This window comes from Microcaecilia unicolor, chromosome 2, assembly GCF_901765095.1.
Source record: "Microcaecilia unicolor chromosome 2, aMicUni1.1, whole genome shotgun sequence".
Classification (NCBI taxonomy): Eukaryota; Metazoa; Chordata; class Amphibia; order Gymnophiona; family Siphonopidae; genus Microcaecilia; species Microcaecilia unicolor.
This window is the reverse complement of record NC_044032.1, coordinates 66468654-66495497: the sequence shown is the minus strand read 5'-3', so window position 1 is coordinate 66495497 and position 26844 is coordinate 66468654. Positions and strand designations below refer to the sequence as shown.

At 49.6% G+C, this 26844-nt stretch overlaps 1 protein-coding gene across 1 annotated transcript in view; it reads left to right on the top strand.

Moving 5' to 3' along the window:
• The window catches only part of ZFR (zinc finger RNA binding protein), a 306684-nt gene that overhangs the window by 103640 nt on the left and 176200 nt on the right, over window positions 1-26844 (top strand). The window contains 1 exon segment of the mRNA XM_030193005.1: window positions 1840-2122. Coding sequence (XP_030048865.1) covers window positions 1840-2122 — 283 coding nt within the window.

Below are 26844 nucleotides of genomic sequence, written 5' to 3'. Positions count from 1 at the left end.
AGACTCTGTATCTAGGGCAGTACTTTTCTGTTTGCGCCCTTTCCATATTACATAGTTTGCAGTCAGTGAGCAAAGAAGTGGAAACTTTGCAACTATTAGAGATATGCAATTCCTCATCTGTGTGTATGATTCATCCCACTTGTCAAAGGAGAAAGCAAATTTGTTAACCTATAATGGAGATTTTGTTTAGATACGTAGCAGATTAATCAAAAACATATGCCCATCTTCCATTCCAGAAAGTTGTTGACTAAGCTGATGTTTTCCAACCATTGTGTTGTTAGACCTGATGAGGTGTGCCATGGAAAAAGTCGTCATAGCCTGATGTTGCGGACCCAGTCAGCAATTAGTATGTGGGCTCTACTTAAGGCAACGACACCAGCAACTTTACTCCATCCTAGATGCGGCATGAGCCTTGGAGTGTGAGAATTAAGAGGCAATATGCAGAACACAGATAGCTGGGCCATGCTTTCTGTAGTGTGAACATTGTACAAAGCAATCATTTCTCTTCCTGAGCCTATTTCTTTGAGTCTCTCTGTAGGCTTTAAGGCCTTCCCTAGCTTTGTTTTGCCCACAAGTACTCTATCTGTACTGCCTGCAGATGGAATTTGGTGTTAGCATTTTAAGTAGGTGTGCCTTGGGGTTGAAAAGATTGGGAAACATTGATCTAAACTCTGGCATGGATAAAAGATACTCACTAAAGAAGTGGTTGCATAGGTAGTGTTGCACAAGATCTGAAGACCCCTGAGTCTGTGTTGCAAGATAATGCTACTTTCAACCTTGGGGTCATCTTTGACTCCTCTCTCTCCTTCTCTGCTCATATTCAACAGATTGCCAAAACCTGTCGTTTCTTTCTCTATAACATTAACAAAATCCATCCCTTCGTCTCTGAGCACTCTACCAGAACCCTTGCCCACACTTCTATCACCTCTCGTCTTGATTATTGTAACCTACTTTTCACTGGCCTCCCTCTTAGCCATCTCTCTCCTCTTCAATCAGTCCAAAACTCTGCTGCGCAACTCATTTTCCGCCAAAGTCGCTATGCTCACATTAGCCCCCTCCTTAAGTCACTTCAGTGGCTCCCTATCCGTTTCTGTATTCAGTTCAAGCTTCTCTTATTGACCTATAAGTGTATTCAGTCTGCCGCTTCCTAGTACCTCTCCACTCTTGTCTCTCCCTACGCCCCCCCTCGGGTACTCTGTTCTGTAGATAAATCTCTCTTATCCATTCCCTTCTCCTCTACTGCTAATTCTAGACTCCGTTCCTTTTGTCTTGCTGCACCTCATGCCTGGAATAGACTTCCTGAGCCTGTGCGTCTTGGCCCGTCTTTGGCCATTTTCAAGTCCAAACTTAAACCCACCTCTTTATCACTGTTTTTGACTCCTAACCACTACTCACTTGCCCTGTCCTTTAACCTCACCTATTTATTCCCTTACCCTTAATTGTTCTGTCTGTTTCTTATCTAGATTGTAAGCTCTTTGAGCAGGGACTGTCTTTTGTACAGCGCTGCGTATGCCTTGTAGCGCTATAGAAATAAGTAGTAGTAGTACTCATTGGTGTATCTGAGTTTATTTTTGTTGCTGTCTGCAGAGAATCTTTGTTAAAAGTAACAAACTTTGCCTTGTTTAGTTATTAATCCATAGATAAAAATATATCTTGGTTGATATGCTTTCATTTGTACCATGGATGTATGCATGTACAGGGTTGCGTTGGTTTACTTGTCCATACAAATTTTGAATAATTTGTATGCCTCTAATGTCAAAAATACAAGGTTATGTTTCATTTTAGTGTGGGGTTATCTTTGAGTGGATGGAACTTTAAATGCTTGCTTTCTTTTAACAGGTAGTTAAGCTACACACAAAACTTGGCAAACCCATTCCTTCAACTGAACCAAATGTTGTTTCCCAGTCTGGTACTTCAACATCCGGGTCCAAACCATCTTCCTCCACTTCAGGTGGTATAGCTGGCAATAGCTCTGTTAGCTCTTCAGTACCCTCCACGGCTGTGAAAATTCTTACACCTACTGTGAGCACTTCTCTCAGCTCCACTACAAGCAACAAAGCAGCCACTGTCTCCACTAATACCATCATAAAGAAAATAACTACACCTAAAATTAACTTTGTAGGTAAGTTAATCTTTTTTTCATTTTCAGGTGTAAAACTGATTTTAGAGTGTGTGCTTCAGGACTGTGTTCCACCAATTGTTAAGAAGCCTTACCAGAAATCCCATTTGTGTGTGAGCTAGTTTTTTATGTACCTTTTGTGAAGGCTGAAGCAGACTAGACACATACAAGAGGGTCCCCTCTGTATTAGTCTTGATTTCCGAAGATTATAAGAAGATAGAAGGCAACTTGGCTTCTGGAGTCAATACTTAGGAACTCTTACCCTGATGCTCGTAAGCAATTGTGGCCATTAGCGCCGAACTAGCACCCCCATTTGCTAGCACACCATGCTTGAAAGCCCCCACTGCAGGAAATAGTGAGCTTTCCAAGGGATATCTTATGTACTTATCTCATCAAGCATGCAAATGCATGCTGATGAGCTAATTCCCTATTCCTCCCCAATGCTCAGTGGGTGCACCAAACAAGGGCACTCCTCCTGCAGCAAGCCCTACTCCTGCTTGGAGCTTGTGTTTGCGTTTGTCAGGGCATTGGAGAGGAATGGGGCCCTTCTCTGTAAAAAAAAAAAAAACCCTAGTGGTCCGGTGGATCCCAGGCTTCCCACCCTCCTGAAGATGTAACCCCCTGGCACTGACACTGAGCCCCCCCCCCCCCCCCCCCCCCCCCCCCCCCCCCCCCAATCCTACCTCGAAAGGAAGAGAAACTAGGATTCCCTCTTCCTGCTGGGTGCCTCCTTAAAATTATGGCACCCTGTCCTGCCTAGTGCATCCTTTGATTTGCTGGGCAGGACTTAACTACCACATAAGGGAGAAACTCGCTTATATGATAGGTCTCGCCCAATGCATCGCCATTTTGAGGAGGCACCCAGCAGAAGCAGTCCTAGTCCCTCCTTTGAGGTAGGAGGAGGTTGGGGGTCCGCCGCTACACCACCAGGGTTAGCCCTTGTGGGGGGGGGGGGGGGGTGTGGAGTTAGGGGGTCTGGAGTCCACCGGAACACCAAGGCTTTTTTTTTTTTTTTGATAGCTCAGACTATGCCTTGGCATGCACTCGAGCTGTGCTTAACACACAGCTCTTATGCCCAGGCACAGTCCTCCTGCAGTTGTCCCTCATGCTCAGTGCTATGACCGCACTTAAATTTGAATGTCATTAGCGTTGAGCATGAGGCAGCTGCTCAGCCGCGCTGATTGCGTGGTATTTCTCCTGTGCTGTTCGGAGCAGCGCCAGAATTTTGAGCATCTGGGTGTCTGTTCTGTTGCTGGGATAGTAAACTTAAGCGCTGCCAAATGGTGCATTGCTTAAATCTGTTAAGTGTTAACAATCCTAACATGTACTGTGTTTTGTTTTTTTCTTGAAAAATATCATATACTGTATTTGGCAAGTATGCAATTTATGTATTGTAGTCATTCATATGACAGACACCAGTCCTATATCAGAAAAATATTTTCTTGTCTTGTTGGGGGTTAATGTTGAGTAGAGAGTTGTACGGGGGACAGAAATCCAACCCGTCCCTACTGGAATCCAACCCATCTCCATTCGTCCCCTTAGGGAATCTAACCCATCCCCATTCATCCCCATAGGGAATCTAGCTCGTCCCCGCAGGGAATCTAGCCCGTCTCCGCAGGGAATCTAACCCATCCCCAACCGTCCCCGCAACAATTTAACCTGTCCTCACCCAGTCCCGCAAGAATTTAGTGATGCATACAGAAAATTGCTGTCGACTCTGTCTCTCTCTGGGTTTGAGCTGCAGCACTGCAGGCAAGGAAGGAAAGGAAATTGGAACACTCTGGTTCGCATATGTAAGACTTCTCTGATTCACTGGCACTGTGTGCTAAGAGAGTGCCACATGCACGCGGCAGTAGGTCAGGTGACATCTGATGCTCATGCCTATGTCGTAGCTGAGGTCTGCGCATCAGCCCAGGAGCAGAGAGGATTAATAGTAACATAGTAAATGACAACAGATAAAAACCGGATTGGTCCATCCAGTCTGCCCAATAGTCACAATCATTACCGATTCATGATTAAATCACCAATTTATTTATTTATTTGTTGCATTTGTATCCCACATTTTCCCACCTATTTACAGGCTCAATGTGGCTTACATTATTCCGTAATGGCAATTGCCATTTCCGGCATGAGGAAATACAAATTGGAATTGCATTAAAAGTTCATAAGTGTCCAAGTAGATTAGCAGTCAAGTATAGAGAATTCATTATCGGGATAAATTTCATTTGTCACAAGTTGATGAGGCAGCCTGCCATGAGTGGGAAAGCGCGGGTTACAAATGTAACAAAAAAAATAAAAATAAAATCAGGTATAGAGAGTTCGGTTATATCCAGTTCTGGTATAAGTTTCGTTGACTGGAATTTAGGATGGATCGTTTTGGTATGTCTTGTTGAACAGGTTGGTTTTTAGTGATTTTCGGAAGTTTGTCGTGCATTGTTTTTATGGCAAATGGTAGCGCATTTCATAGTTGCATACTTATGTAGGAGAAGCTGAATGCATTTGTTGATTTATAATTTAGTCCTTTGCAGCTGGGGTAATGGAGATTCAGGAATGTGCGTGATGAACTTTTTGTATTCTCCGAGGAAAAGCAGGCTGCTTGTTCTCACTGATGGGTAACGCCCACGGCAGCCCTGAGATCTGGAAATCTTCCTAGCAACAAACGTTTGCTAGAGCCTTCGGGTGCGCGCATGCGCGGCCATCTTCCCGCCCATCGCGTGGGGACATCAGTTTCTTTTTGTCTTCGGTTGAGAAAAACTGTGTTTTGGTCGGTCTCAGCGCGTCCTGAGAAGCCTTCAGTTCTCTTTATGCAATTTTCGCGTCTTTTTCTTTCTTCCTTTAGGCTCTGTTGAGCTGTTAAAAAAAAAAAAGTTTTCCTTTAGACTTTGTTTTTGGCCGGCTTAAGTTTTGTTTCGCCGCCATTGCAGCCCGCTTAGGCCACCCGTTCGGGTTTCTCCCCTTTTTGTGCCTTCTTTTTGACACCATCGCCGACTTTGACTTCGCTGCCGCTATTTTTCCATCCATGACATCGAGGATTCCCAACAGCTTCAAGAAGTTCGGTCGGTGCAGCTGGGCAATCTTGGGTTCTGATCCACACGCGTGGTGCATTCAGTGCCTTGGGCCCGAACATCACCCAGCCGCCTGTAAATTGTGTCTCAGTCTCAAGAAGCGGACACAAGCGGCGAGAAAAGCTCAACGGGACCGTCTGTTTGGAGCTTTGCTCGGTACTTCGATGTGGACAAAGGTACCAAGTTCGGCGGTGTCGATGTCGGCACCGGAGCAAGCAGGCCCATCGGGACCGACCATCTAACTGATGTGTCCGCGCGATGGGCTCTAGCAAACTTTCGTTGCTAGGAAGATTTCCGGACCTCAGGGCTGCCCTGGGCGTCACCCATCAGTGAGAACAATCAGCCTTCTGTCCTCTAATACCTGCTACAGGTATGTATCTTCGCTTTCCTGGTTGGTAAGTCTGTGAGGTCTGACATGTAGACTGGGGCCTCGCCGTGAATGATTTTATGAACTAGAGTACAGATTTTGAACGTAATACTTACTTTGAGTGGGAGCCAGTGTAATTTTACTTGATTATGGTCTTTCTGTGGCGTTTCTGGGACATAGACCATAGAAGTCCGCCTGGCCCTATCCTTATGTTCCAACTGCTGGAGTTGCCCTTGAAGCCCACTCCAGCCTATTCATCTTCTCATTTGTGGGATACAAACTGTAAAAGTCTGTTCAGCACTGTCCTCATGTTCCAGCCACTAAAGTTGCTGTCTAAGCCCTTTCAAGCCCATCCTAAACCAGATTGCCATATATGAGAGACAGACTGTACAGGTCTCCCGCTGTCAGCCCTAGTTCATCACAGCCAGAGTCGCCATCTAAGTGTCACTCGACACATTCATACACAAGCAGCCATTTAAGTTTAGGTTTTTTTATAACTTCCATTTTCTAATTAGAAATTTTCTGTGTTCATCCCATGCCTTTTTGAATTTGATCACCATTTTTCTCCAAGGACAAGCAGGCTGCTTGTTCTCACGACTGGGGTTGACGTCCACGGCAGCCCCCACCAACCGGAACAAAACTTCGCGGGCGGTCCCGCACGCAGAGCACGCCCACCGTGCATGCGCGGCCGTCTTCCCGCCCGTGCGTGACCGTTCCCGCTCACTCTTTTCTTTTCCGCGCTGGAGAGAGCCGTGTTCGTCTCTCTCTCTGTCAGCCCCGGAAACCGGATCGCGTTTCGCGCGAATCTTCTTCTTTTTTCGTTGTTCACCGTTTTTCTCTTTTAATTTCTTAAAAAAAAACAAAAAACACTGAACTTTGTTTTTCCCTCGTCTCTACTACTACTATTTAGCATTTCTATAGCGCTACAAGGCATACGCAGCGCTGCACAAACATAGAAGAAAGACAGTCCCTGCTCAAAGAGCTTACAGTCTAATAGACAAAAAATAAATAAAGTAAGCAAATCAAATCAATTAATGTGATCGGGAAGGAAGAGAGGAGGGTAGGTGGAGGCGAGTGGTTACGAGTCAAAAGCAATGTTAAAGAGGTGGGCTTTCAGTCTAGATTTAAAGGTGGCCAAGGATGGGGCAAGACGTAGGGGCTCAGGAAGTTTATTCCAGGCGTAGGGTGCAGCGAGACAGAAGGCGGGGGCGTCGCGCGGTCGATTTATTTTCGAGGTGTGATTTTTACCGCCACCATCGACGACTTTGATTTCGCCGACGCGATTTTTCCATCGATGTCCTCGAAGGTCCCGAGTGGATTTAAAAAGTGTGGTCGGTGCGGCCAGCATATCTCGCAGACCGACACTCACGCTTGGTGCCTCCAGTGCCTCGGGCCGGAGCACGATACCAAGACGTGTACTTTGTGTCTCGGTCTCCGGAAACGGACACAAGTAGCAAGGCAAGTTCTTCGGGACCGTCTTTTTGGAACTTGCGCAGGCCCCTCGACGTCGACTTCGACGGCATCGGTATCGACGGCCGGTTCTTCGGTACCGGTATCGATGTCCACGAAATCGGCACCGATGGCATCAACCCCAGGAGCACAGGTCCCGTCGGCCCGCCGGTCCTCCGGTGACGGCAGGGGTGAGAGGCCGCGTGGGCAATCGGCCCCGGTCACTCCCTCTTCCCAGGGCCCTCGGGACCGAACCCTGTCGGACCCGGTCCCTCGAGGCCGAGGGGGATCGACCTCCTCCATTCCACCAAGCGCCGATGACGGGCACCGCAAGAAGACGAAGAAGCACCGTCATCGGTCGCCATCGATGCATCCGGCTCCCGGCGCCGGAGGTGAGTCGATGCCGACGAAGCGGCAGCGTCGAGAGGAGAGGTCCCCCTCTGTAGTAGAGGTACCGCCGCGTCAGGGTCCCAGCGCTTCGGTGCAGTCTCCTGGACCCGAACAGCTTCCGGCACCGACGCCTCTACCGGCCCCCTCGCCTTTCCCGACAGCGGGCCTGGACGAGTGCCTCCGAGCCATCCTTCCTGGGATTCTGGAAGGGCTGATGCGCCAGACCGTGCCGGCGGCGGGGGTGCTTGCGCCCTCGGCGCCGTTGACTGTGGCGCCGGCGTGCTCTAGCCCGGTGCCGAGGCCTTCGACGCCGACGCCGCTTGCGGTGCCAGTCTCGACCGCCACGCAGGTGGAGTCCCCGTCGACGTTGGTGGAGGGAGCTTCATCCCCGCCGGCGCGGGAGTCCACCGCTCGACGACGCCACCGAGGCCTCGGTGCCTCGACGTCGAGCCGGGCCCGGTTGAGGACTGAGCTGCACGAACTCATGTCCGACACCGAGGAAGAGGCCTCGTGGGGGGAGGAGGAGGACCCCAGATATTTCTCCTCAGAGGAGTCTGTGGGCCTTCCCTCCGACCCCACTCCTTCACCAGAGAGAAAGCTCTCGCCACCTGAGAGCCTCTCCTTTGCCTCCTTTGTCAGGGATATGTCCATTTGCATTCCCTTTCCCGTGGTCTCTGTGGATGAGCCGAGGGCTGAGATGCTCGAGGTCCTCGACTATCCATCACCACCTAGAGAGTCCTCCACGGTACCATTGCACAATGTCCTCAAAGAGACACTGCTTCGGAACTGGTTGAGACCACTATCTAATCCCACCATCCCCAAGAAAGCAGAGTCCCAATACAGAATCCACTTGGCCCCAGAGTTAATGCGGCCCCAATTGCCTCATGACTCGGCGGTCGTGGACTCTGCTCTGAAGAGGACACGGAGTTCGAGGGATACCGCCTCGGCGCCCCCGGGGCGGGAGTCTCGCACTCTGGACTCGTTTGGGAGGAAGGCCTACCAATCTTCCATGCTCGTGACCCGCATCCAGTCTTACCAGCTCTACACGAGCATCCACATGCGGAATAATGTGAAGCAACTGACGGACCTGGTTGACAAGCTCCCGCCGGAGCAGTTCAGGCCTTTTCAGGAGGTGGTCAGGCAGCTGAAGGCGTGCAGAAAGTTCCTGTCCAGGGGTATTTATGACACCTGTGACATGGCATCTTGTGCTGCGGCCCAAGGTATAGTGATGCGCAGGCTCTCATGGCTACGTGCCTCTGACCTGGACAACCGCACCCAGCAGAGACTGGCCGACGTCCCTTGCCGGGGGGATAACATTTTTGGCGAGAAGGTCGAGCAGCTGGTGGACCAACTGCATCAGCGGGAAACCGCTCTCGACAAGCTCTCCCACCGGGCGCCTTCAGCATCTACCTTAGCAGATGGACGTTTTTCCCGGGCCCGGCAGGCTGCGCCCTATCCCTTTACCAAGCGTAGGTATACCCAGCCAGCCCGAAGGCCTCGCCAGGCACAGGGACAGTCCCAGCGCGCTCGTTCTCGTCAACAGCGTGCGCCTAAGCAGCCCCCTGCGCCTCCACAGCAAAAGCCGGGGACGGGCTTTTGACTGGATCCATGGGAACATAGCCGCCCTCAAAGTGTCCGTACCGGACGATCTGCCAGTCGGAGGGAGGTTAAAATTTTTTCACTAACGGTGGCCTCTCATAACTTCCGACCAGTGGGTTCTCCAAATAGTGCGGTGCGGATACGCCCTAAATTTGGCCTCCCCTCCACCAAATTGTCCTCCGGGAGCTCAATCCTTCAGCTCTCATCACAAGCAGGTACTTGCAGAGGAACTCTCCGCCCTTTTCAGCGCCAATGCGGTCGAGCCCGTACCACCCGGGCAGGAAGGGCAGGGATTCTATTCCAGGTACTTCCTTGTGGAAAAGAAAACAGGGGGGATGCGCCCCATCCTAGACCTGAGAGGCCTGAACAAATTCCTGGTCAAAGAAAAGTTCAGGATGCTTTCCTTGGGCACCCTTCTGCCAATGATTCAGAAAAACGATTGGCTATGTTCCCTGGATTTAAAGGACGCATACACTCACATCCCGATACTGCCAGCTCACAGACAGTATCTCAGATTCCGCCTGGGCACATGGCACTTTCAGTATTGTGTGCTGCCCTTTGGGCTCGCCTCTTCCCCACGGGTGTTTACAAAGTGCCTCGTGGTGGTAGCGGCATATCTACGCAAGCTGGGAGTGCACGTGTTCCCATATCTCGACGATTGGCTGGTCAAGAACACCTCGGAGGCAGGAGCTCTCCAGTCCATGCAGTGCACTATTCACCTCCTGGAGCTGCTGGGGTTTGTGATAAATTACCCAAAGTCCCATCTCCAGCCAGCCCAGTCTCTGGAATTCATAGGAGCTCTGCTGAATACTCAGACGGCTCAGGCCTTCCTTCCCGAAGTGAGGGCCAACAACCTCCTGGCCCTGGCTTCCCAGACCAGAGCGTCTCAGCAGATCACAGCTCGGCAGATGTTGAGACTTCTGGGTCATATGGCCTCCACAGTTCATGTGACTCCCATGGCTCGTCTTCACATGAGATCTGCTCAATGGACCCTAGCTTCCCAGTGGTTTCAAGCCACCGGGAATCTAGAAGATGTCATCCGCCTCTCCACCAGTTGCCGCACTTCACTGCACTGGTGGACCATTCGGACCAATTTGACCCTGGGACGTCCATTCCAAATTCCACAGCCCACGAAAGTGCTGACGACGGATGCATCTCGCCTGGGGTGGGGAGCTCATGTCGATGGGCTTCACACCCAGGGATTGTGGTCCCTCCAGGAAAAGGATCTTCAGATCAACCTCCTGGAGCTCCGAGCGATCTGGAACGCACTGAAGGCTTTCAGAGATCGGCTGTCCTGTCAAATTATCCAAATCCGGACAGACAATCAGGTTGCAATGCATTACATCAACAAGCAAGGGGGCACCGGATCTCGCCCCCTGTGTCAGGAAGCCGTCGGGATGTGGCGTTGGGCTTGCCAGTTTGGCATGCTCCTCCAAGCCACATACCTGGCAGGCGTAAACAACAGTCTGGCCGACAGACTGAGCAGAGTCATGCAACCGCACGAGTGGTCGCTCCATTCCAGAGTGGTACGCAAGATCTTCCGAGAGTGGGGCACCCCCTCGGTGGACCTTTTTGCCTCTTGGACCAACCACAAGCTGCCTCTGCTCTGTTCCAGACTTCAGACACACGGCAGGCTAGAGTCGGATGCTTTTCTCCTTCGTTGTGGGACCGGCCTCCTGTATGCTTATCCTCCCATACCTTTGGTGGGGAAGACCTTACTGAAGCTCAAGCAAGACCGCGGCACCATGATTCTGATCGCGCCCTTTTGGACCCGTCAGATCTGGTTCCCTCTTCTTCTGGAGTTGTCCTCAGAAGAACCGTGGAGATTGGAGTGTTTTCCGACTCTCATTTTGCAGAACGACGGAGCGTTGCTGCACCCCAACCTTCAGTCTCTGGCACTCACGGCCTGGATGTTGAGGGCGTAGACTTCACTGCGTTGGGTCTGTCTGAGGGTGTCTCCCGTGTCTTGCTTGCCTCTAGGAAGGATTCCACTAAAAAGAGTTACTTTTTCAAGTGGAGGAGGTTTGTCGTGTGGTGTGAGAGCAAGGCCCTAGAACCTCGTTCTTGCCCTGCACAGAACCTGCTTGAATACCTTCTGCACTTATCAGAGTCTGGCCTCAAGACCAACTCAGTAAGGAATCACCTTAGTGCGATTAGTGCTTACCATTATCGTGTGGAAGGTAAAGCCATCTCTGGAGAGCCTTTAGTCGTTCGATTCATGCGAGGCTTGCTTTTGTCAAAGCCCCCTATCAAGCCTCCTGCAGTGTCATGGGATCTCAATGTCGTCCTCACCCAGCTGATGAAACCTCCTTTTGAGCCACTGAATACATGCCATCTGAAGTACTTGACCTGGAAGGTCATTTTCTTGGTGGCAGTTACTTCAGCTCGTAGGGTCAGTGAGCTTCAAGCCCTGGTAGCTCATGCTCCATATACCAAATTTCATCACAACAGAGTAGTGCTCCGCACCCACCCAAAGTTCCTGCCGAAGGTGGTGTCAGAGTTCCATCTTAACCAGTCAATTGTCTTGCCAACATTCTTTCCCAGACCGCATACCCGCCCTGCTGAACGTCAGTTGCACACATTGGACTGCAAGAGAGCATTGGCCTTCTACTTGGAGTGGACACAGCCCCACAGTCAGTCCGCCCAATTGTTTGTTTCTTTCGACCCTAACAGGATAGGGGTCGCTGTCGGGAAACGCACCATCTCCAATTGGCTAGCAGATTGCATTTCCTTCACTTACGCCCAGGCTGGGCTGACTCTTGAGGGTCATGTCACGGCTCACAGTGTCAGAGCCATGGCAGCGTCGGTGGCTCACTTGAAGTCGGCCACTATTGAAGAGATTTGCAAGGCTGCAACGTGGTCATCTGTCCACACATTCACATCACATTACTGCCTCCAGCAGGATACCCGACGCGACAGTTGGTTCGGGCAGTCGGTGCTGCAGAATCTGTTTGGGGTGTAAATCCAACTCCACCCTCCAGGACCCGAATTTATTCTGGTCAGGCTGCACTCTCAGTTAGTTGTTCTTCGTAGGTCAATTTCTGTTATGCCCTCGCCGTTGCGAGGTTCAATTGACCTGGTTCTTGTTTTGAGTGAGCCTGAGAGGTAGGGATACCCCAGTCGTGAGAACAAGCAGCCTGCTTGTCCTTGGAGAAAGTGAATGATACATACCTGTAGCAGGTGTTCTTCGAGGACAGCAGGCTGATTGTTCTCACCTACCCTCCCTCCTCCCCTTTGGAGTTGCATTTGATCATTTTTGCTTGTCATTCAACTGAGCGGGACCGGTCACGCACGGGCGGGAAGACGGCCGCGCATGCGTGGTGGGTGTGCCCTGCGTTCGGGACCACCCGCGAAGTTTTGTTCCGGTTGGTGGGGGCTGCCGTGGACGTCAACCCCAGTCGTGAGAACAATCAGCCTGCTGTCCTCGGAGAACACCTGCTACAGGTATGTATCATTCACTGTATCTCTACCACCTCCTTAATGGAGACTTTCCGCATCTGTGCTGTTATCTCCTCAGACCCTTGCTGAATTCTTTCACGACAAGGTTCAAAAGATAAACCTTGCATTCTCTACCTCGCCACCTCTCCCTCCACTTGTCCGTTCCCCTCTCTCTCCTTCCCCTCATTCCCTTTCCTCCTTTCCTGAAGTTACTATTGAGGAAACTACACTTCTCCTTTCTTCCTCAAAATGTACCACCTGTTCCTCTGATCCCATTCCCACCCACCTTCTTAATGCCATCTCTCCTGCTCTTATTCCTGTTATCTGTCACATTCTCAACCTCTCACTTTCCACTGCGACTGTCCCTGCTGCCTTTAAACATGCTGTGGTCACACCTCTCCTTAAGAAGCCTTCACTTGACCCTACTTGTCCCTCTAATTACCTACCCATCTCTCTCCTTCCCTTTCTCTCCAAATTACTTGAGCGTGCTGTTCACCGCCACTGCCTTGATTTTTCTGTCCTCACATGCTATTCTTGACCCACTACAATTTGGTTTTCGCCCTCTCCACTCAACCGAAACTGCGCTTACTAAAGTCTCCAATGACCTATTACTGGCTAAATCCAGAGGTCAATATTCCATCCTCATTCTTCTTGATCTTTCCGCTGCTTTTGACACTGTCGATCACAGCATACTCCTCGATACCCTGTCCTCACTTGGATTCCAGGGCTCTCTCCTTTCCTGGTTCTCTTCCTACCTCTCCCTCCGCACCTTCAGTGTTCACTCTGGTGGATCCTCTTCTACTTCTATCCCTCTGCCTGTCGGCGTACCTCAGGGTTCTGTTCTTGGTCCCCTCCTTTTTTCTATCTACACTTCTTCCCTTGGTTCATTAATCTCATCCCATGGCTTTTCCTACCACCTCTATGCTGATGACTCCCAAATCTACCTTTCTACCCCTGATATCTCACCTTGCATCCAAACCAAAATTTCAGCGTGCTTGTCTGACATTGCTGTCTGGATGTCTGAACGCCACCTGAAATTAAACATGACCAAAACCGAGCTTCTCATTTCCCCCCCCCCCCCCCCCCCCCCCCCCCAAACCCACCTCTCCACTCCCCCCGTTTTCTATTTCTGTTGATGGCTCTCTCATTCTCCCTGTCTCCTCAGCTCGAAACCTTGGGGTCATCTTTGACTCTTCTCTCTCCTTCTCTGATCATATCCAGCAGATCGCCAAGACCTGTCGTTTCTTTCTTTACAACATCCGTAAAATCCGCCCCTTTCTTTCCTAGCACTCTACCAAAACCCTAATCCACACCCTTGTCACCTCTCGTTTAGACTACTGCAATCTGCTTCTTGCTGGCCTCCCACTTAGTCACCTCTCCCCTCTCCAATCGGTTCAGAACTCTGCTGCCCGTCTCGTCTTCCGCCAGGGTCGCTTTACTCAAACTACCCCTCTCCTCAAGTCGCTTCACTGGCTCCCTATCCGTTTTCATATCCTGTTCAAACTTCTTCTACTAACCTATAAATGCACTCACTCTGCTGCTCCCCAGTATCTCTCCACACTCGTCCTTCCCTACACCCCTTCCCGTGTACTCCGCTCCATGGATAAATCCTTCTTATCTGTTCCCTTCTCCACTACTGCCAACTCCAGACTTCGCGCCTTCTGTCTTGATGCACCCTACACCTGGAATAAACTTCCTGAGCCCCTATGTATTGCCCCATCCTTGGCCACCTTTAAATCTAGACTGAATGCCCACCTCTTTAACATTGCTTTTGACTCATAACCACTTGTAACCACTTGCCTCCACCTACCCTCCTCTCCTCCTTCTTGTACACATTAATTGATTTGATTTGCTTACTTTATTTTTTGTCTATTAGATTGTAAGCTCTTTGAGCAGGGACTGTCTTTCTTCTATGTTTGTGCAGCGCTGCGTACGCCTTGTAGCGCTATAGAAATGCTAAATAGTAGTAGTAGTAGTTAAAGCGAGGAGGAAGAGACAGCACTCAAAGAACTTGGTACTCAGTAGGTGCAAGTGCAGCATACATTTCCACAGGAACTGCTTCGTTCCCCACGGAAACCCCACAGAACTGCTTCCGCCCCTGCGGGAATCCCACGGGTTCCGCAGGATTCCCGTGAACCCCGTTCCTGTGTAGGTCTCTAATGTTGAGTTGAGAGCATTTAATCATCAGAGAGATTTATAGTGATCACTGTATTGAGGTGGCCTCACTGATTCACAGTATGGTTGGGGAAATAGAGAACAAAGCTTTCTGCTTGTGTGCTTTTAATGAAAGCAGCAAAGACATTCTACAAAAATGGTGATATTTAACCCAGATTAACTGGAATGAGCCATCTGACCTTTATCTGACATCTACTGTGGTTGAATGAAAACCTAAAACTTCTGTTCTATGACATATGAGTTGGTTAAGTATTTTGGCGGAATGAAATGAAAGGTTTAATGCGTTCTGAAAATTCAAATGTATTTTGTATCGTATATTCAGTTAGCACTCCTACTCTACCATGCTTGTTTTCATAAGTAGCACCTAATGTACTCTTCAGTGTCAAATGATATTGTATTTATTGGATAGCTTTAAGATAAAACAGACTACATGAGGGATCAGTGTAATAAATAGAGTTGGGTGGTGGTTTAGTTCTGAAATCTGGTATTTCAGCTGTGCCACTGGTGTATCTGAAGGTTTTTCCTGAAGAATGTCAGGTGAGCAGTAGAAAATGCTTCAGTGACCTTAAATCCGGACCCTATGGGTACATTGAAGAAGAGAGAAGTGGAAGAAGAAATAATTTAACAGAAAAAGGTAGGAATGACCACAAAGCAGTGTCCCAGGGTGATGGGTGCACAACACTTTTATTCAACAATGAGCACAAGGAGTACCACTTCAATGGACCCAACATGGGCCATGTTTTGACAATAAAACCTTTCTCAGGAGTCCTTAGACATTAATAACAAAGGTAAAAAAAATACAAATATAACAATATATAAAGATAAATAAAAGACTGAAATTAATCTGTTATTGAGATGGACATGGGGGAAGTCACTGCTTGCCTTGGGACTGGTAGCATGAAATGTTGCTACTAATTGGGTTTCTGCCAGCTACTTGTGACCTGGATTGACCACTGTTGGAAGCAGGATGCTGGGCTAGATGGACCATTGGTTCTTACTCGGTATGTCTATTCTTATGTTCTTATTACAAAGCACAAGTAACTAAAAACAGGATATAAATGTCAAACATACAAAGGATAACATAGTCCAAATGATAAAAAGAAATATAAAATGAACTTAGATTAAACCATATATGTCTCTTCAAACCAGTACATCTAAACCTAAGCTTCAAAATAGCATAAACAATAAATTGAAAAATAAAAACTGATCATTGAAAGGATATACAAAAGAATTAATGGTAAAAAAGAAAATTTAAAGATAAGGAAAGAACCATGAGCAATACCCCAACTAGAGTTGTAGTGATAAAAAGAACCTTCCTCCAACATACCTTCTATGGTAGAATGAAAGGCTCAAAAGAAGCTGTTACAAAAAAAAATCTAAAACCAAGAAAGGTTGAAAATGGTGAAAATACATAGCATAGTAACATAGTAGATAGCAGCAGATAAAGACTAGTATGGTCCATCCAGTCTGCCCAACAAGATAAACTCATTACTTACGGTATGAAGTGATACCATAAATCCTGATCTGGATTTATCCTTTCCTTTTTAAGGGCATAGACCGTAGAAATCTGCCCATCACTGGCTTTGTTCTAAAATTATCAAGTTGTCATATCCTCTGAAAGACCCACTCCAGTCCATCCAAGTCTATTCAGCTTTAATCAGGGCACAGTCCATAGAAGTCTGCTCAGCACTGACTTTCCTACCTAATCTCCCCTAAGATGCTTTGGATCCAATCCTTCTAAACAGGATTCCTTTGTGTTTGTCCCATGCAGTTTTGAATTCCGTTACCATGTTCATCTCTACCACTTCCTGTGGGAGGGCATTCCAGTTATCTTCCACCCTCTGTGAAAAAATACTTCCTGACATTATTCCTGAGTCGGCCCTCTTTCAACTGAAATTCACGCTGTCTAGTTCTACCACCTTCCCGTCTCTGGAAAAGTTTGTTTGCGGATTAATACTTTTCAAATATTTGAACATATTAGTGAATGTTAGTCCAATAAAAAAGGTATCATCTTATTTTCTCTTCTATGTTTTTTTATTTCTATTTATTATATAAATAAATGCCAAATGGAGGTGCCAAAAACAGATATAAACTATGTATGTAAAGTGGAATGGTAACCCGCCACAACATTAAATCATAAAAATTATAAATTCCTCAGCGACCCTCCAGACCGGTCAAGACGCGTGGGTTATGTACTCCTACCAGCAGAGGGAGACTGAGAAAACACTGAGCTTTGAACACTACCTATATAACCTGTGCAGAACCTACAGTAGCCAGTATTTTCTCAGTCTCAGCAGAGGTAGAAGGACAGCCTGTGCAGTCTTCAATAGTCTGGTGAGGTAGCCTTGATTTTAGGGATAAAGGATTTTGGGTTTTCCTTCAAGAGGTTTCTATCCTTTAAGTACCCTGTACGTGGTTTGCCAAAAAAAAAAAAAAAAAAAGTGCTTCGGGGCCCTGGGTCCGGTGGGGCCCAGTAGTTCCCCCTGGGGTGTCACACCTGCTTTGGCGGGTCCCTCCCCCTGTGCTGCTCTCCAGTACTGTGTTACTGGCAGCTTTGTGCCTCGGCTGTTTTCTGTGTACTGCAGCCTTGAGAGCCTTTCAATTTTCAGCTGCCAGAATTGTCTTCTGTCTCTTTAAGGGAGATATATTTATTTATTTGGTACGGAACGAACGGGAGTTCTTTTCCGTCCTAGCAACGAGAGAGCAGTGGTTTTTAGAGCTTGTCTGACATTGGGGCCGGTACGGGGAAGCACTGCCTTTACTTTTACAGTTATGGCGGGCAAATTACTCCGTTGTTGCGCGTGCTCGCGTCGGGGCATCGAATCGCCGGGCGGTCAGTGTCGGCTGTGCGGTGAGCCCAAACGCTTGGAGGCAGTTCCCCCGCAGTTAACCGCGGAAGTCCCGGCGGTATCGGCGGCCCCTTTAGCAGCGGCAACTCAGGTGGCTCCGGCAGCGGCGCTTTCAGTTTCGGCGGGAACGGCCGCCATTTTGAATTTAGCGCCTTCTGCAGAGGCTTCTGTGGTTGAGCCAGTTGCCCCCGTGGACACACACAAAGTACCTAATGAGGGTCCAGGAGGGGTTAGCTTTCCTCCAGAGTTTGTTTGGACTCTTTTCCAGGCTTGGAAATCGGGCCCCCCCCAGGGAGTGGAGGGGGTTAGTCCCATGCTGCCTAAAAGACCCCGGATAGAGTGGACAGAGGATGAGGAATGTCTGTCTCAGGTGGGCACGGAAGGCCCATTTAGTGATGGGGGAGAGTCTGAGGGGTTTGAGGGTCCGGTAGATCCGGTGGACTCCCTTCCTGGGGAAGATCCCTCAGTAGTTAGGATTTTTCATAGGGATGAGCTTTCGGAGCTCATTGATCAGGTCACAGCTACCCTTAAATTTAATCCTGAGGTGGCTCCAGGTGAATCTGGGCAGGATCCCTTGGTGAAAGGAATTCAGCGTAGAGCACGGACCTTCCCTATGAACAAGGATCTCAGGGAGATGATTAGCCAAGAATGGGATTCGCCAGATTCGCCGTGTAAGGTTTCCAAGGCAATGGCGAGGCTTTATCCCCTGCCGCAGGAGGATAGGGATTCCCTTAAGGCTCCTACGGTAGATGCAGTGGTTACAGCGGTTACTAAAGCGACAGCTATTCCAGTAGATGGTGGGGCCGCACTCCGTGAACCCCAGGATAGGAGATTGGAAGCATTTCTTAAGCGAAGCTTCGACTTGTCGGCGCTAGCTCTCCAGGCCTCGGTGTGTGGGGGCCTGGTGGCACGGGCGTGTTTTCGCTGGGCCGAGAAGCTCCTGGATGATCCCGGGGAGGTTGGGACCTCGGGGTTACAGGATTTAGCCAAGTTGGAGATGGGTTCGTCTTTTTTGTCTGACGCGCTGTATGATTTGTTGCGTGCGTCAGCAAAAAATATGGCTATGATAGTGGGAGCGCGTAGGGCTCTCTGGTTAAGAGGTTGGGTCGCGGATGCGGCCTCTAAGGCTAAGTTGTGTTCTCTCCCTTTCAGGGGTTCTAGGCTTTTTGGCGAAGAGTTGGATAAGTTAGTGAAAGGCCTTAGTGAGGCCAAGGTGCCTCGACTCCCGGATTTTCGTCCCAAGCTGGGAGTTAGGGGTAATTCCTCTCGAGGTTGACTTAGTGAGGCTCGACGGTATAGGCCTGGTAGGTTTAGTGGGGCCCCTAGAGGTAGGTTCTTCCAGCGCACCCAGTCCTTTCGCGGGAGTCGTCGCGGAGGCCGGGGCTCGTTCGGGGGAGGTCAGTCCTCGGGGCGGCTTGCCCAATGAAGGTGTGCGGACCCAGGTTCTGGTGCGTGTAGGGGCTCGGCTGAGTCAGTTTTACCAGAACTGGGTCCACATCAGATCAGTGGGTTCTCGAAGTGGTTCGAGATGGTTATGCCCTGGAGTTCGAGACCTCTCCGCCCGAACGGTTTCTGGAGTCCCCTTGTCACTCGAGGCTCAAGAGAGCAGCAGTGCGAGACACGTTGCGTCGTCTTCTCAGTCTGGGAGCAGTGGTTTCTGTTCCGCCCGCTCAGCAACGCTTGGGGTGTTACTCAATTTACTTTGTGGTGCCAAAGAAGGAGGATGCCTTTCGGCCTATTTTAGATCTAAAGAGAGTCAATGCAGCGCTCAAAGTTCCCTCTTTTCACATGGAGACGTTGCGGTCGGTAATTGTGGCAGTCCGGCAGGGAGAGTTTCTAACTTCTCTGGACTTGACAGAGGCTTATCTTCACATTCCCATTCGAGCGGCGCACCAGCGTTTTCTTCGCTTTGCAGTTTTGGGGAAGCATTTTCAGTTTTGTGCCCTGCCCTTCGGTCTGGCAACAGCTCCCCGCACCTTTTCCAAGGTCATGGTGGTGGTGGCGGCTGCTTTGCGCCGGCAGGGCATTTTGGTGCACCCGTATCTAGACGATTGGTTGATTCGGGCCAAGTCCCGGGCGGAGAGCGAGGGAGCGACGTCGCGTGTGGTACAGTTTCTCCAGTCGTTGGGCTGGGTGGTGAATTTCAGCAAGAGTCAGTTGGTACCGTCGCAGGCTCTGGAGTATCTGGGCGTTCTCTTCGATACCAGGTCGGGTCGAGTGTTTTTGCCTCCCCCGAGAATCAGCAAGTTGCAGGACCTGATTCGGCGGTTTCTTGCACTGTCGTCACCGACGGCCCGGGCTTACCTGCAAGTTCTGGGGATGATGGTGGCAACCATAGAGGTAGTTCCTTGGGCCCGGGCGCACATGCGTCAGCTTCAGTCCTCTCTCCTCAGTCGGTGGGCTCCCCTGTCGCAGGAGTTGGAGGTACGTCTGCCGATGTCTTCGGTTGTCCGCCGCAGCCTCCGTTGGTGGCTCAGCACTTGCAATCTGGAAAAGGGAATGCCGTTGGAGTCCCCTCAGTGGGTGGTTCTAGTCACAGACACAAGCCTGCTAGGATGGGGAGCTCATTGTCTCGGTCAGGTAGCGCAGGGGCGGTGGTCCCAGGCGGAAGCAAGGTGGTCCATCAACCGGTTGGAGACTCGGGCCATTCGGTTGGCGCTTCAGAGTTTTCAGGCAATGCTTCTCCACAAGGCAGTCAGAGTGCTCTGCGACAACGCCACAGCCGTGGCCTATGTCAATCGTCAAGGGGGCACAAAGAGTCAGGCGGTCGCGGAGGAGACGGCACTGTTATGCCAATGGGCAGAAGGTCATCTTCAGGCGCTCTCGGCGGCTCATGTGGCCGGGGTGGACAACGTGGACGCAGATTTTTTGAGCCGGCATACTCTGGATCCCGGAGAGTGGTCTCTGCATCAGGCGGTGTTCGGACGAATTGTGTCGGCCTGGGGTATGCCAGTTATGGATCTGATGGCCACGGCGCGCAATGCCCAAGTCCCAAGGTTTTACAGTCGTTGGAGAGATCCGCGTGCGGAGGGTCTCGACGCTCTGCTGTTACCCTGGCCGCAGGGATTGCTGTATGTGTTTCCTCCGTGGCCGTTGGTAGGTAGAGTAATTCAGCGCATCGAGCGGCACGCGGGCCGGGTGATTTTGATAGCTCCAAACTGGCCGCGTCGACCGTGGTACGGAGATCTGGTGCGGTTGGCGGTCGCGAAGCCCCTTCAGTTGTCGGAAACGGTACTCTTGTGTCAAGGCCCGATAGTTATGCCAGACCCGGCTCGGTTCTCGCTTATGGCTTGGCTCTTGAGAGGCACAGGTTGAGGAAGAAAGGGTTTTCTGCCAGAGTCATTGATACAATGTTGAAGTCCCGCAGAACCTCCACTTCATTGGCGTATGTTCGAGTTTGGAGATTGTTTGAGCACTGGTGTGCAGAGCGGACGGTGACACCTTTTCGTGCTTCGGTGGCAGAGGTGTTGGAATTTTTGCAGGATGGTTTGGACAGGGGTCTGGCCTTGGCTACCTTGAAGGTTCAGGTGGCAGCTTTGTCGTGTTTTCGGGGGAAGGTTCAGGGGAAGTCCATAGCTTCTATTCCTGAGGTTGTTCGTTTTTTGAAAGGTGTGAAGTTGTTGCGGCCGCCTCGTCGGCGGTTGGTTCCCCCGTGGGATTTGAATCTCGTGTTAGATGCCTGTCAGACCTCCATTTGAACCGTTGGTTGCGGCTTCGTGCAAAGATCTTTCCTTGAAGGCGGTATTTTTGGTGGCTATTACCTCAGCTCGGAGAGTCTCGGAATTGCAGGCTTTGTCGTGTAGAGAGCCCTTTCTGTCTTTTTCCAAGGAAAAGGTATCTTTGAGGCCGGTGCCCTCCTTTTTGCCAAAGGTGGTGTCAGAGTTTCATGTTAATCAGGTCATTTCGTTGCCTGTTTTAGGTAACTTGGCGGGAGATTCGGAACAGCGTCGGCTGGCGAAGTTAGATGTTCGACGCATCTTGCGGTGTTATCTGTCTAGAACTCAGGAATTCAGAGCGTCGGATCGTTTGTTCGTGCTTCATGGGGGCCCTAAAAAGGGTGCAGCGGCATCCAAGGCGACTATAGCTAGATGGTTGAAGGAGGCGATTGCGTCTGCCTATTTGGTGAAGGGCCGTGAAGTGCCTAAGGTGTTTTCTGCTCATTCTACCAGAGCGGTTGCGGCCTCTTGGGCGGAAAACAGTATGATTCCTCCGTCAGATATTTGTCGGGCGGCGGTTTGGTCTTCGTTGCATTCGTTTGTGAAGCATTATAGGATTGATGTGCATGCGAAGGAAGAGGCGAGTTTTGGAGCAGCAGTGTTGACCTCTGGCCTTTGTGGATCCCGCCCATAAGGTAGTGTACTGCTTTGGTACGTCCCACGCGTCTTGACCGGTCTGGAGGGTCGCTGAGGAAGGTGAAATTAGATCTTACCTGCTAATTTTCTTTCCTCTAGACCCTCCAGACCGGTCAAGGACCCGCCCAGCTCTACTGTAGGCCAGGAGGTAGTGTTTCAGTGGGCATCTCTTGGCAGCTGAGGATTGTCATAATTTCAGACTCTTGTTACCAGTTTTTGGTTGGTATGGGTCTGGTGCAGGTGTGGCGTGGCAGACAGTCCACCTGTGGAAGCACGAATTGACAGTCTCTACAATGCAAAGAAAAGAAACAGTGAATGTTCTTGCAGTTGGCGGAAGCCATGTACAGGGTTGCTGGTTAAAGTTATAGTTGTGTTTTGTTACTCTGCTTTGTGAGTGTTATACTGGCTACTGTAGGTTCTGCACAGGTTATATAGGCAGTGTTCAAAGCTCAGTGTTTTCTCAGTCTCCCTCTGCTGGTAGGAGTACATAACCCACGCGTCTTGACCGGTCTGGAGGGTCTAGAGGAAAGAAAATTAGCAGGTAAGATCTAATTTCACCATCCAAATGAAAGTAAGTAAAATAAGCCTCAAACACCCAAGTACTGTGAACCTATCAATGTGATGAAACAATAAAAGGTGAAAGATTCAAATGCAAATTAAGCCTACAGGGTCCAAGAACAGAGATCATAAGTTCAAAGCACTAATGATAAATCCACCCTGTACTTCCAGAGAGTTCAGTGCATACTGCAACCAGAAACGATGATGAGGAAGACACTAATAGTATGCCAAAAGTGCTGTGTGCCCAGAAATTACACAAAAGCACCTGTACATAAGTACATAAGTACATAAGTAGTGCCATACTGGGAAAGACCAAAGGTCCATCTAGCCCAGCATCCTGTCACCGACAGTGGCCAATCCAGGTCAAGGGCACCTGGCACGCTCCCCAAACGTAAAAACATTCCAGACAAGTTATACCTAAAAATGAGGAATTTTTCCAGTCCATTTAATAGCGGTCTATGGACTTGTCCTTTAGGAATCTATCTAACCCCTTTTTAAACTCCGTCAAGCTAACCGCCCGTACCACGTTCTCCGGCAATGAATTCCAGAGTCTAATTACACGTTGGGTGAAGAAAAATTTTCTCCGATTCGTTTTAAATTTACCACACTGTAGCTTCAACTCATGCCCTCTAGTCCTAGTATTTTTGGATAGCGTGAACAGTCGCTTCACATCCACCCGATCCATTCCACTCATTATTTTATACACTTCTATCATATCTCCCCTCAGCCGTCTCTTCTCCAAGCTGAAAAGCCCTAGCCTTCTCAGCCTCTCTTCATAGGAAAGTCGTCCCATCCCCACTATCATTTTCGTCGCCCTTCGCTGTACCTTTTCCAATTCTACTATATCTTTTTTGAGATACGGAGACCAGTACTGAACACAATACTCCAGCTGCGGTCGCACCATGGAGCGATACAACGGCATTATAACATCCGCACACCTGGACTCCATACCCTTCCTAATAACACCCAACATTCTATTCGCTTTCCTAGCCGCAGCAGCACACTGAGCAGAAGGTTTCAGCGTATCATCGACGACGACACCCAGATCCCTTTCTTGATCCGTAACTCCTAACGCGGAACCTTGCAAGACGTAGCTATAATTCGGGTTCCTCTTACCCACATGCATCACTTTGCACTTGTCAACATTGAACTTCATCTGCCACTTGCACGCCCATTCTCCCAGTCTCGCAAGGTCCTCCTGTAATCGTTCACATTCCTCCTGCGACTTGACGACCCTGAATAATTTTGTGTCATCGGCGAATTTAATTACCTCACTAGTTATTCCCATCTCTAGGTCATTTATAAATACATTAAAAAGCAACGGACCCAGCACAGACCCCTGCGGGACCCCACTAACTACCCTCCTCCACTGAGAATACTGGCCACGCAATCCTACTCTCTGCTTCCTATCTTTCAACCAGTTCTTAATCCATAATAATACCCTACCTCCGATTCCATGACTCTGCAATTTCTTCAGGAGTCTTTCGTGCGGCACTTTGTCAAACGCCTTCTGAAAATCCAGATATACAATATCAACCGGCTCCCCATTGTCCACATGTTTGCTTACCCCCTCAAAAAAATGCATTAGATTGGTGTATCACGCCACGATGCTAAATGCCTTAAAACAAAAAGAAGGGGGGACAGGAACTAATGAAAAACGCAAAGACCAAATTATACTCATAGAAATACTCACTATGCAGTTTTCACAAATCAAAGGTACCCTTGTTCAGCATATAACATTGGGAATCAAATTTGTGATGGCGCCAGATATCCCATTTTAGCCCGCCTACATTTGATGTCAGCAGTATGTGCATCATGCCTACGTATTTCTGTGACGCAAACTTCAAACCACTGGTGGTGAAACTTTGATTGTTAAACTCAAATCAGCTTCATTAAACCATAGTTGAGTAACACAGATAAAGACCCACACAGTCCATCCAGTCTGTCCAACTAGGTGGCTGGCGTCGTGCCTGCCTCTCTATGCAGACCTTAGCCACCCATGCTTAAACGGTTGTCAAATCTCCACCATGCCAACCGTATAGGCAACCAAACATGATGGGAGTCTTGGTTATAACCATATGTCATCCCCAAGTATTGGTGACAGTATTCAACTTACCAGTCAAGATGTCTTCCCCTCCTTGAGCTGCAAAGTACCCTCACAACACATGACAATAAAATGGTCTACAACACTGGAGTTGCCAAAGCTTCACCTGTCTCTACAGTCTGTTCTGCAAATGGCAAAAGTTGGTCCTGCAGTGGCTTTGGTTCCTCTATTCTGGATTTGACAAATCTTCAATCTTTTTCCTTTGCAGGACACAGACCGTAGAAGTCTGTCCAACTTTGGCTTTAGTCCCCACTACTCTTTCGCTACTACTACTACTCATCATTTCTATAGCGCTACTAGACGTACACAGCGCTGTACACCTGAACATGAAGAGACAGTCCCTGCTCGACGGAGCTTACAATCTAATTAGGACAGACAAACAAGAGATAAGGGAATATTAAAGTGAGGATGATGAAATAAGGGTTCTAAACAAGTGAATAAGGGTTAGGAGTTAAAAGCAGCATCAAAAACATGGCTTTTAGCTTAGATTTGAAGACGGCCAGAGATGGAGCTTGACGTACCGGCTCAGGAAGTCTATTCCAGGCAGATGGTGCAGCAAGATAAAAGGAACGGAGTCTGGAGTTAGCGGTGGAGGAGAAGGGTGCAGATAAGAGAGATTTACCCAGTGAACGGAGTTCCCGGAGAGGAATGTAGGGAGAGATGAGAGTGGAGAGGTACTGAGGAGCTGCAGAGTGAATGCACTTATAAGTCAACTAGTAAAAAAAGGCCCGTTTCTGACACAAATGAAACGGGCGCTAGCAAAGTTTTCCTCGGCTCCCCTGCAGCCACCCATGTCCAGCGACCCTCCTCGCCCACTGCAGCCACCCATATCCAGTGAACCTTCTCTCTCCCCTCCCCTCCCTCCTGCCACCCATGTCCAGTTACCCTTCTCTCTCCCCTGCCCCCTCCAGCCACACCATGTCCAGCGATCCCCCTTCCTCCCCTGCAGCCACCCATGTCCAGTGACCCTCCTCTGGACATGGATCAGCTGTGAGGCGTGTCCCCCCCCCCCCCCCCCGGGGTTCTGAAGTTGATATCATAATGGCTACGGTGATGTCAGCCTGATCTACGGATCCTAGCAGACCAACTCGGAATGAGCCACGGTCCCAGGCAGCAAGTCAGAATGTTGGAGGTGAGAATCTACTATAATAAAACTCACCCTCAACGTTTTGAAGTCACTCAGTCACTCCCTGAAGGGTTCATGGATTCATGGTGGTGAAGCCACAACACTGACCATGTCTCTCTGCCCCGCCCTCGCATGACGGACCAATCAGAAAAAACACACTCAACATTCTGAAACACAAAGGACCATCACAACACCGTTCCCAGGCAACACTAGGCAACGTAAGACGGACCAATCAGAGGAAACTACGTGACAATAAGGGAGGAGCATTCCCCAGCAGAATGGCTCATTATCTGTGCAGCACGGAGAGCACAGAACCACCGCTGGAACGAGAGAAGAATATTCCTGCTGTGGGTATGTGCAAAAATAGACCGGGGGTGGGTGGGGGGGGGGGGGGGGGGGAGAAATTTTTAAATGCCTAATGCCAGTACTGAAGTGCCAGAGGGCCCATAGCAAAGACTATATTTGGGATCGCTTGACATAGTCAGAGGAGCCGGAAAACAACGTGCCCGTCACCATCTGGGATGTGGGCGAACAGGTCAAGCTGCGGCCCAGCTGGAAGGATTACCCGCGACCCAGCCAGCAGCAAACAGCGACCAAGGAAGGGGGAGGAGTGTTTCCCTACTCCTTCCCTGCCTAGGAATTGCTGGAGACTGGCTGCCAAACTAACGAAACAACCGCACACCGACGCACCACCTCCATTATTCAAAAGGCATCCACTCTTTCTTCAACAGAAATACAAACTAATAATACAAAACAAAGAATACCCGTTTTCTCACGCAGCTACAGGTAACTCCCCACCCCCTTCCTCTTCCCCTTTTGCCAAAGCGGCCGTGCCCAACCATCCCCAGCCTCAGGCAAGCAGTCTCCCACCTCGGGGATTCCCTGAGCACCCGGAAAAAGACGGCGCAGCTTCCCGCAGCGCATGTTCCAGCATTCCCCTGCAGCCGGCCTGAAATGGACCGAACATATAATATCACCACCCGATGGCCCGAGACCGTGCTCCTCTCCCATCCGCCAACTTAAAACAACCATCCCCGTCCTCAGGCAAGCCGTCTCCCACCTCCAGGATGCCCAGAACCCCAGCCCAACGGAAAAAGACGGCGCTGCTTCCCACAGCACATTTCTCTTCCAGTGTTCCCCTACAGCAGCCCTGAAACGGCCAAAAAATACCGACAGACCAAGAACGTGCTCCTCTACCTTCCGCCCATCTAAAACAACACTGCTGCCTCAGCACAAAAAAAAAAAAAAAGGAA